The sequence below is a fragment of the Melanotaenia boesemani genome, chromosome 15 (assembly GCF_017639745.1).
Source record: "Melanotaenia boesemani isolate fMelBoe1 chromosome 15, fMelBoe1.pri, whole genome shotgun sequence".
In the NCBI taxonomy this organism is placed as follows: domain Eukaryota; kingdom Metazoa; phylum Chordata; class Actinopteri; order Atheriniformes; family Melanotaeniidae; genus Melanotaenia; species Melanotaenia boesemani.
Genome location: NC_055696.1, coordinates 10,403,499 through 10,415,149, shown reverse-complemented (window position 1 = coordinate 10,415,149; position 11,651 = coordinate 10,403,499). Strand labels below are relative to the sequence as shown.

Sequence of the window (11,651 nt, the reverse complement as noted above, 5' to 3'; positions counted from 1 at the left end):
TATATTATCATACTGAAAATTTATGTGTTAATTAAACATTTATTGCTCAGATCTTTTATTCTGAAATAAAATATTTTATTTGTTCATCTGTGTGGATTAATTTCTGAACAATTAATATATTCTAGGTGTTATAATGGGAAAGGGCATATGTCTTAATATACAGGATTAATTAATTTTACACAACTTGCTTAAACCAAATAGGCAGTAAAAATGTGAAAGCCATCAAAAATATAAGTATATTTATTTATTATGAGGACAATAAAATATATAAAACTTTATCTGATGGCAGATGTGCTCTGAAACATCTGAAAAGTGTAAACAGTCCTGAATGTATGACAGTGGGACTCATATTAATCACAGAACAACAAATGATCACAACTGGGTGGAGAAAAGGGATGTTCTCAGCTGCACATGGGAGTGTTTTCCAGATCAGTACCGCTGCATTTAAAATCTCATACTTATTGCGTCTGCAGCCTTTTTTACATTGATTCTCAGGTATACCACCTCACCTGTTCTTTCATCATCTGGTTCTTCTGCTGACATGTTGTCAATCATTACTTTTGCTCACTTAAAACCCAAACTGTCCTTTATATCCAAGCCATGGTCAGCCAAAACCACATCACCCAGAAAAGTTTCTGCAGATGTCCCCTGTTCTCTGTGATGTGTTTATTCAATGTATTTACTGCACTACACCAAGACAGAAATGGATGATGAAAATCTGCTATTTAATTTCCTTTTGTGCACTGATCACAAAGCTTGGGGAAAAAACATAAAATTAAATATTCATCAGAAATTCTGAATAAGACAGATTAAAAAGACAAGAGCCACTCCTGAACTGATGTAAATAAACACCATTTAAGCACTAGTCAGGCTGTGGTGGTTTGGGGCTCCAGATCTATTTAGCTTAGGGCCCCATAAAGGCATGGGCTGGCCCTGATGGCATATGGGTTGATTGATTTACCTGGAGGAACATACTTGGTTAAATACCTTATTCTAAAAACATGGAGCACCATATTGTCTGAAAAACGTAAGTAAAACTAAGAAAATATAAAGCACAATTGTGCATGTAAACAACCTTCAAGGACGTATTTCACACTAAGTTAGAGTCTCTTATTTAGCCACAGGTAACACATTGTTAAAACAAAGTTAAACTGTAACTCCACTCAGCTCCAGGGCCGTGGTTGGCAGGACACTGCATACATTTTGACCAGCTGAGGGCGGTATTGTGTCGATTATACAAGTAACCCGTTTCACATTTTGTACACGAAGAAGACGCGATAGTCCCTCTGCAAGAAAATGGCTGACATGCTGTATGGCTCCGATATCCATCGACGCTAATCAATTTTATGTTGTCCAACGCTCTTTTCTACGTTGTTAAGTTTGACAGACAGACATAATGTTTAAAAAGGCGAAACGTGCTAATTTTCGACGGAGAAATGAGTCCGACGAAGAAGAGCAGGATGAGAGCCAAACGCTGTCGCTCGCGCCCACATCATTTGGGCCTATAGTGGAAATCCCGTTTATGGAGACAAATAACAATTCTACCGGAGCTCCGAGCAGCACTGACAGTAGTTACAGTAACGGATTCTTGACTAGCATTAACAATGTGAGATCTGTCAAGAAAGAAAAGAAAACCAGAGATCCTGTGCCTGTCCCTGTACCTCCACCGACAAAAGCCAGTTTGTTGAGTTTCGACGATGAAGAAGGTATTTAGCTAAACCAATGCTAAGTTAGCTAGCCGGTAGATTAAATGCGTTCCCTTGACAGGTTATAAATTACAATTCTGTGTCACCTTTTTGGACTAAGATGCATTCGTAGTTTGTCATATATTTATTTAAACTGAGAATCAGTCATGTACGGCAAGTTTAAAGATGCTGTATACTGTTCCATCAGACTTACCGTTGACTCTTGTTATATTAACAGAGGGATCCGAAGTGTTCAGAGTGAAGAAGTCTAATCATAGCAAGAAGATTGTTAAGCAGCTGAAGAAAGAATACAAAGAAGACTTGGAGAGATCTGGAAATGTCAAACAGGAAATCAAATCAGGTGAGTTACTCGCATTTGCTGTCACATCACCAATCTGATAAGATAATATTTTATAAGATTTCTAGATGAGTTTGTAGATGCAATTTTATCATCAAAGAGTTCAGCTCTGACATTAGACAGTCTTTATACACATTAAACCTGTTTCTTGCTTTATGCTCGAATAAAGGGCTCCAAAACTTTACATTTGCGCTCATTCTTATATCACCTAACTTATACACGTCACTATAGTTTATGTCCTTGTGGAGAAGGCATTTGTTGATGTGACAGAACTGACGAGGTCTGCTTATGGAATAGGTACATGATCAGTAATTAAAGAAATTTGATTTAAAAGTTATTGAAGAAATGGGCTGAAATCAAATGCTGGAAGAAAACATTACTTAAAATGCTTTACGTTTGACCGGCTGAAGTAGGTTTACCTTAAAAAAAATTTTGAGATCCATGATTTATAATGTAATTTACAGTCCAAGTTTCTTATGTGTTCTTCGCGCTCATTTCACATCCACCACTTTTTCCCCAGATGCTCCACTTCAGCCTGCTGTTCACATAAAAGAAGAAATAACCAGCAGAGCAAGCAGTGAACATGGGGAGGAGGAGATGGAGGTGGACAGTGCTGAGGAACAGGACGGAGAGGCACGGAGTCATGGTGGTCCACCACATAGTCAGATATCCAGGGGAAACAGCATGGGATCATCGTTCAACACATTGTCTTCTCTTGGCAGCTTGAGACCAGGTACAGAGCTGACACTACTTAATGTTGTCACTACTGACTCCCATAAAATATAAATCTTGTTGAACCTGTACTTTCCCAAGATTTTATTTAGGATAAAATCCTGGGAAAGTATACAGGATAGCCACACTGTATTTGTGTCAGTATGGTGTTCACAAGCCCAGCTTGAAACCTGTGTTTCTACCCCAGGGGAGATCCCTGATGCAGCATTTATCCATGCTGCCAGGAAGCGCAGACAAATGGCAAGAGAGCTTGGGGGTGACCCCCCTCTGGTTGAGACAGAAACTCCCAAGAAACGTCTGACACAAGAAGACCAGGATGCCAGCGATGATGAAGACGAGGAAGAGAAGAGGATCCGCTTCAGTGGAGTAAAGAATAAAAGCCAGAGGCAGAAGATTGCTGAGGAGATAGGTACTGTATGTGTAGATCAGCACTTTGACAAACCATCTGTGTGGCTTGCATTGTAATATCCATGTTAACATGACAACTGCAGATGTAGCCAAGCTTGTGCTGACACAAATCTAAGAGACAAACTTAGTTTTTGTTGAATAGTCGCGTTCATGTGGACATTGCCTAAAGCTGGATTTATACTCGTGCGGCAACTGCATAAGGTCAGTTATGGCGTCACCGCCATATGCTCCACGTAGGTCCACGGAGGCTCGCCTCGCACTTCTCCTAGACTTGCTTGCAGCGTGTTTATGCAGAGACACTCCCTTGTGATTGGATTTCTGGAGCTTCTCGCTGAATTTGTGCAATAACCGGAGAAGAGAAACTACAACACAAAACCGTAACCCAAGAGTATTTTCATCAGCGTCACCGGCCCAACCGTACGCAGATGCCGTGCGAGTATAAATCCAGCTTAAAATTTCACTCTGACTGCACATTGGTTATATTACACTGTTCTCAGTCAGTCTTCTCTAAGGTTGAAACATCTTCACCTGTGCACAGGTATCGAGGGTAGTGATGATGAGGCTATGGATGCAGGCCAGGATGAGGAGGTGACCCGTTGGGAGCAAGAACAGATTAGGAAAGGAATCAGCATACCCCAGGTAAGGTGGACTGTGTCTCTGATAAGCTATAAAGGATTCTGTCTTCATTTAATACTTATGTAAATTTTTAACCTATACATTTGTGCAACACAATTCTTTCATATTGTTTTACTTTCTAAAAAGTTTAGGTTTAATTTAAATGCGTTTCTTCCTTTGTTTTTATTATTAGGTTCAAAGCAGTCAACCAGAGGACAATACAGTCTACTACCAGAACAGCTATGAGGCCCAGCCTTATGGTTCCTCCTACAGCATGCCTTTCACCTATAGTACAGTGGCTCCACAGACGTGCAAGCTCCCTGGCCACTCTGACAATGGCTCTGTTCACTATGGGGCACCTATTTGTGATCTGAGCCCAGTTTCCATTGATATGGTAAAGAAACGCCTGCAGGATAGGTAGGTTCAGTTGAAGACTGCAGCAATGTCTTAAGTCTCAGTCCTCAGCTCAGCTGCTGCCATCTCGGCATGCTGCAGTCCTGAGGACCCGGCAATGCTTACCTGCACATCTAAGGGCAAGAGAAGCAAAAAGTGTCTCATTAATAATAACTATTATTATGATATGACTAAAAACATTCATTTCTGTTAACAGCAAGCATGTAGTTAAAATCAGACATCTATGCATCTCTTGTCTCATATAACTCACCCTTACTTTATTCCCCTTTATGTTGTGTGTCTGTAGGCTCACCCTAATGCATGCAGGTCACAACACAAATTCCAATCGCTACAAACAGATCGAGGAAGACCTTGCTGCCTCTGAGAGTACCATACAGCAGCTGGAGGGTTCATCCAAAGACAATGCAGATCAATATAAATTCTTGCAAGAGATGCGAGGGTATGTTGGAGACTTGCTTGAGTGTTTCAGTGAAAAGGTAAGGGAGAATTCATATGCAGTCTGATTAGCTGTCTGCTGTTTTGTGTCTGTGCTCTGAGAGTTTAATATGAATTTTTAAGAGGATAAACTTAAGAGGAAAGAGGGTTAACAAAAAATTAGTGGAGCATAATTTGACCACAGAAATGCTGTTGTCTTTAGAGGCCTTTTAATTTATTTTAACAAGATCCTGTTATGTGACGGCCAGTTTGTCACCAGGTTTTATCTTGATGTACCTGAGCAGTAACTGAGCAGTAACTAGGCAGCTTTGTTCTTAATAATCAGAATAACTTCTGTTAAGTCACCAGAATAGTTTTAAAAATGGTTTTGCACACAAACAAAATGTTTTTGATTAATAAATAGTTGACATTTTTAGGCATTTAATTTAAGAGTTGGGCCGATACCGATACTAGCATCAGAAATGCTCACCGATCCTGCCAAAAGTAAGGGTATCGGTATCTGCGAGTATTTCTGTCTAAACACCATCCGATACCATGGAAACTGAATCATAATTCTTTGTTTCCTGCCCAACACAACCACACACAAACAAAAGAAGTTACGCAGTCTTGCGTGACTGTTGTTTTTAGTTCGTAAGCGGAGAAGCAGCTGCACGGGAGTCACTGTTGTGCTAGCATTTAGCATTAGCGGTATGTGTAATTTGGCATCATCACTCATTAGAAAATCCCGCTAGCAAAACAGCGTCATGCCAACCATGCAGGGCAGAGGCGGCGCGAATGCTGTCAAATTTACCACCAGCGACTTTATAAAGCATTTGGGTTGTCATCTCGTGAAAGAGCACGAGGAGTTTGTTGCCTTAAAGGAAAGGCGCAGCGAACCGCAGCAATAACAAATGCTGGCAAACGCTTTTAAAAAAACCTGAAGAATTTGCAGAAGAAAGCCAGAAAGCCACCGTAATAACAGACGTTTAAGAATTTATTGTCCTGGATTAACAGCCCCCATCCTTTATGGAAAACATTCACTGTAAGTCCAATTTCAAGATAGTTTTTAATAGAAATTCTTTGATCTGAGTTTATTTACTCGATAATTAAGTGTTTTTCATGCGTTAATAAAACATTAATTATATAAATAAATATTAAGGCTGTCAAAAATAACGTGTTAATGGCGGTAAATAATTTATTTGGTTATGTTTTTTTTAACCAATATTAACGCTCCCTCATCCCCCACACTTCTCCTGGTGAGGGGGTTCAACAGTCACCCTCCTTCATTTAAAGAAAAAAAAATCTTTTCCCTCAGTTCTGTACTAATATGCCTTCTCCTCCTCCGCTACTGTTTCTCTTCCCTCTCCTGTTGTTCCATGACCGGCTGTCGATGATCAGCTGATCGGCTTTTCTGTTCCTAGCTCTGTCTTTCTTGTGCGTGTTAAATCCTGATTAATTCATTTGTAAGCTGTGATTAATCTCAAACATACATTTCATGTTTTATACTTTAACCTATGCTAGTCAGTTGAATGGCAGTAACAATATACATCATAGTCTATAATAAATTTAATTTATTTAAACTATAAATTTAATGCTCCTCTTAATTTAAATAACACTGGTATCGGATCAGTAATTGGTATCGGCAGATACCTAAACCCCAGGTATCGGTATCGGACAGAAAAAACTGGTATCAGAACATCTTTAATTTAATGAGATTCTCTTTGTACTAGTTATGCAGTAGGTTTATCAAATTTTGGAGATGGACTTGAGCTGTAAAAGAACCCATAATTCTGGTTTAGCCAAGTAAATATGCAAATGTCCTAAAAGAGCATGATAAGTCCGGACAGGTGAATCAAAATGAGGTGATGCCCCAAAGGCAAGGTATATATAAATATATATATGAATATATATATTTTTATATCATTAGCTACATGCATGTCCAGAAAGAATAATACAGGCTTGATATTGCAGCAGCAGACCTTTCGACTACATGGATCGAGCAGAGAACTGGCCTACCAGCTTTCAACATGTGTTTTCTCAACTAATCAGTATACAGAACATTGTGATTAATACAGCACACTAACCATTTTTGCATGACCTAATATGGATTCCTTTAATATTTAACCTAATTGGATCTGGATTGTGTGTTGTCAGTGTTGCAATCACTGCCTCAAGATGCAATCGATGCAATCACACTGCAAGTCATTTAACTGTTTAACTTGGTTTATGAAATTTCTCAGCTTTATCATCAGCTAGACTTATGTCCAAATAAAACATTTCAAAGATATACTAAGTTTTCATCTGACACCAGTGATGCTTTACTTCCAGTGTTGTGTTGTCCGTCATGATCCTTTTATTCCTCCAGCAAGATACCCCAGTGACTCGGAGTCCCACTTTTGTTGGGTCAGAGGTCACAAAAGGCATCATATCTTTCAGGTGCCTGCTGTCCTGGAGCTGGAGGCTGCCATGCACCAGTTACTAAGGCAACGGGCCTCACGACTTGTCCAGAGAAGACAGGATGATATTAAAGATGAATCGTCGGAGTTTGCAAGCCTTTCAAGTCAGTCCATCTTGAAGGTTTTTATGATTTATTTGAACAGCCTTGTTAGTTCCCTGTGTGTGCGTGTGTGTGTTTCATATTCTTGCAACACATTACCCCATTATGGATCCCCCTAATGATTTCAGTTAAGGTTAAATGACACGATTTTGTGTGAGAGAGAATGTGCGCACACAGGAAGTGTTTTATTGGAATAGCTGTTTGAGCTGCTGAGTCTCAAATTCAGCTGAATGTTTGCAACTTGGCTCAAATAATGAGCCACTAAGTAAAGGTGACAAAAATGATCCGTTAGTGACTTGTCATCTGTCACTTTCACTATTACAAGTCTGAAGTTACAGCCAGGTAAGTGACTAGAAAAGGAATGATGCCAAGAATGTTTTAACAGAAATGCCTTTCTGCTAGTTAATATGAATAGTTTTTCATCTTGTTTGGAAAAGTCAAACAGCTTTTTTTCTGACTTTTTTAAATTGGAGTACTTTGTTTTAACATGTGAGATACCAACTACTTAGAATAAGGATGAGTTTAAGGGCTGTTTTTGCTTCTCAGTACTGGTTCTAACATTGATCCTGTCTCTTGCAGATAAAGCTGTCATGGCTCCTAGTCTGGACTCATTTGGTCGAGACCGTGCAGCATACCAAGAGCACAGTCGTCAGAGGAGGATAGCTGAAAGAGAAGCAAGGCGGTATGAAGCTTACTTCCTCAGCAGTGTTGCTTTTGTTCCTTAGTGTAAATGCATAGACACTGTTGGGTTGTTCCATTGACAAACATGAATGAAATGCGTTTTATTTTTGTAATATACCCCACTTGTAGCTTGAGGTATATTACTACATTTGTATGAGAGGTTCCAAGTTCTGGTTTTTATAAAGTCATATTGCCCGAAAGCCGACCTTAACAATCTTGTTTTTAATCTGCTTTTTGCATTTGTGGGTGTTACAGAACACGGCGACGACAAGCTAGAGAGCAAAAGAAGGCTGAGCATAAAGAAGGTTTATCGTCTGATGATGAGGAAACCTCTACAGATATCACCAGCTTCAACATGGAGAGAGGTACATTAAAATATCAAACATTGTAAGAAGAAAAACGTGTGCTCAGATCTTAATAAACACAGATGTCATTAATTAGATGGTCCATAGCTCATGTCTGACTAAAGTTTTTTGTCTCATTCAGATCGGATCAACAGGGAATGTAAGAAAGTGTTTGAGGATGTGGTGGAGGACTTTTATTCTCTTGACTTCATCAAATCCCATTTTGAAGTGTGGAGGAGAGAATATCCTGACTGCTACAGAGATGCTTACATCGGCCTGTGTTTGCCCAAGCTCTTCAGCCCTTTAGTCCGTCTGCAGCTTATTACATGGAACCCTCTCGAGGTCGGTCTTCTGTGTGTTTATAAAGTAACATTTTCCTGTTCTGGAAGAAAAAAAATAGACCATTTAATCAAAATTCTGTTTTTCTTTTTATCCTCTATGTAGACACAGTGTGCAAACTTTGAGTACATGCTCTGGTTTGAGTCGCTGCTATTTTATGGTTTTGAGGAGAACAGCATGCTGCAGAAAGGAGATGGAGATATCGGCTTACTGCCTGCTATTGTAGAGAAGGTCCTCCTGTCCAAATTATCAGGTAGTGAAACCTGCTCAGCTGCTCATAGCATGCCATGGGAGATTTTACCGGGATTTATTCAGAAAGTGTCCAAATCAGTCAACCAGAGGTATGCAAGTATAAATAACGACATTTTGTTTTGCTTGTGTTTATTGGCAGTGTTGGTGGAGCAAGTTTGGGACCCATTGTCAAGCAGTCAGACTGCCAGGCTAGTGGGCTTCATTCACAAACTCATGAAAGGTTATCCTACTGTGCTGCATGGGGACAACAGTTACACGCAGGTAAAACAGTCTCATTCCTGTGTTGTACATTTCATCCCCACTGTGTCCCATCTGCAACATATTTAAGCATTCTTGATTTTTGTCTGTAGGAGCTTTTAAAAACAATTGTCTTGCGGACCAGGCGGACTCTGGATGAAGATGTCTTCCTTCCACTCTTTCCCCAACAGTATGTTGAACAGTTGTTAGTATTAATAGTCTAGCTCCAAGTTAAAAGTCTAAACTCTACTGTTTTCTTTGCTTTTATTCAGTGTGATGGACAACAAAAATAGCAGTGCCTACTTATTCTACCAACGGCAGTTCTGGTCCTGTGTTAAGGTATGTGCAAAAGATAAAATTAGATAACATTTAGATAATTTATTGTCTTGAAATGAAACTTTTCAAGACCAACTGCTTGAACATGAAAAAACATGAAACTGCTCCTCGATGGCAGTTTGAATGTCACTCAACAAACTTGTAATGACTAAACACTGAGCTTGTTTATCAAACAGTAGCCCACAAATTATTGTGCATGACATCACTTTGACTACATATTTTATTTACAGTGTGTGACTGCTGCACTCACTGTGTGGCATGATGTCAAACACTGTACGGAAATGATCATGAATAGTTTGTGATCCAGTTATTCTGCAAGGACGGTCATTTGAATTTCAAAAAATGATAAAGTCCTGTTAGGAAATACCTTTTTTAAAAAGTTATATCCTAGCGAGATTATAAAGTTATAGCTGATGGTCTCTTGTTTTGCCCTCTTATGGAGTCGGTGTGCAAAAATGGATGCAGGAATACCTAAACCTTTGTGTTTTTTAGGCAGAAAAATCTTATGTCATACTAATTGTGCTGGATGCTTCGCTTCTGCAACTGTATGATGTCTCTTTATACTAGTTTGTTCAGTAACAACAAATTAAACCATTTACATGTTAAGCAGTCAGTAGAATTTACTTCAGGACATGCTGTGCTTTGGCCTTCCTTTCCAGTATGATTACAATTTAACTTGTGTCTCTGTTTATAGCTGCTGGGCAACATCCTGCAATGGGATGGTATCTTATCCAATTCCTGTCTAAGGGACCTGGCTTTGGACAGCACTCTTAATAGATACATCCTCTCTGCTCTGCAAACCACAGACATAGGAGAGGAAAATGTTCACAAGTGCCAGAAGGTAAGAAATTCTGGAGTAGATCTTGGGAATATTATGTTGCTGTCACTTCCTGTGAATTCTTTTTTCTTCCAAATAACAGACTGCATTTAGAAAGCAGGATAAAATTAATTTTCCTGCAATCAGTCAACACAGGATCCATCATTGTACATATCATTCTCAGAGTTAACACTCTTCTTTGTTCCTCCATGCAAGCAGCAAAGAACCATAACACTCCATTTGTTTACATTTTATGTACTTTATTTCACTGTATTAACCTTTATAAGCGCATCCGCATGTATGCATTTTCTACTATTTGTAACTCATTCGTGCACTTCTTTCAGGTGGTGGAGTGTTTGCCTGATCACTGGTTTTCTGGACTGAAGGGTCAGCAGACGTTGCCTCAGTTGGAGCCATTGTGTCGCTACCTCGCACACATGGCTAACTCATTGCACCGCAGCAGCGCAGGAGGATCAGATGTTGAGCGCCGCACTGCTAAGTAAGGAGTTCTGCTTTGTTGCGTATATGAAACTGAAGATGGTTTCTCGTTTGGTAAAATTTATACATAGGATGAAGACTTACATAGTCATTGCTGCTTTACCAAATCACTTTATTATTCATTGACTATGTTGTAACGTGTTGGGTTTTTATCCATACTGCTACTCATATATCCCTACATCTTCCAGCAGGGAGCTAATCAGAGAGGCAGTGAAGATGTTGGGCCGCATGAACGCCCTGAATCACATCATCGCTGTGGCAGAAGAACATGGCGTTAAAGACATCAAACTACTCATGGATGTCAAATCATAGAGGAGAAGCAGACAAGGAACATTTCATCCACCTTTTGCTCTGCTGATGAATCCTAAGGAGGATTTCGGGGGAAATTTTGCATTGGTGCACTTGAAAATCAACAACCAGCAGAGAAAAGGACTTTATTGTAAATATTGTGAATAATGTAGAATGTGCACATACACCTTTCACTTCAAGACTTACCCTGAAATGAGGCCTTGCATTGAGCTCAGAAAGACTGCTCAGCAAAAGGCACTATTTTAAACATCTAATTTATCAGGGGGGAAACTTTTGATATGGGTATGATTTAGAAATCATCCTTATCCTAAATTTTCACAGGATTCAACAAGGCTTTCTGTATAAACTGCTAGACCACCTTCACCCCTCCCACAGACGCATCCTTCCCATGTGCCAAAAGTCTGAAGCCACACACGGGCAGTCTGCAAACCCATCTGATTCAGGACAGTCTAGGATGTGATGGAATTGATGGTTCATTGATCCCTGCCTCATTCTGCAGCACATTTGTCACAAGAAAAATGCTCTGATGATCTCACAGATTTGTTTTCAGATTAGTAAGTTATGTTTTAGTGTTTTTGCCTGTGAATAAAATATAGATTGTAATAATGGCTTTGTTTTTGTATTTAAGTAAAACATATACCTCATGATGCATGTT

General features: G+C 39.5%; 1 protein-coding gene across 2 annotated transcripts; it reads left to right on the top strand.

Moving 5' to 3' along the window:
* Positions 1 to 1,279: 1,279 nt before the first annotated feature.
* paxbp1 (PAX3 and PAX7 binding protein 1) lies at positions 1,280 to 11,604 on the top strand. 2 transcript variants are annotated; one of them, XM_042007979.1, is made up of 18 exons: positions 1,280 to 1,706; positions 1,924 to 2,046; positions 2,564 to 2,776; positions 2,963 to 3,184; positions 3,722 to 3,822; positions 3,992 to 4,215; positions 4,499 to 4,688; positions 7,063 to 7,186; positions 7,763 to 7,865; positions 8,120 to 8,229; positions 8,351 to 8,550; positions 8,653 to 8,800; positions 8,939 to 9,060; positions 9,150 to 9,226; positions 9,309 to 9,375; positions 10,067 to 10,213; positions 10,534 to 10,688; positions 10,879 to 11,604. In XM_042007979.1, exons 1-18 carry the CDS (start codon positions 1,397 to 1,399, stop codon positions 10,997 to 10,999), a joined length of 2,757 nt encoding a protein of 918 aa, XP_041863913.1. In that variant the 5' UTR covers positions 1,280 to 1,396; the 3' UTR covers positions 11,000 to 11,604. The 2 variants fall into 2 exon arrangements, with proteins under 2 accessions (XP_041863913.1, XP_041863912.1); XM_042007978.1 differs by having other exon boundaries at positions 10,876 to 11,604.
* The last annotated feature ends 47 nt before the right edge of the window (positions 11,605 to 11,651 follow it).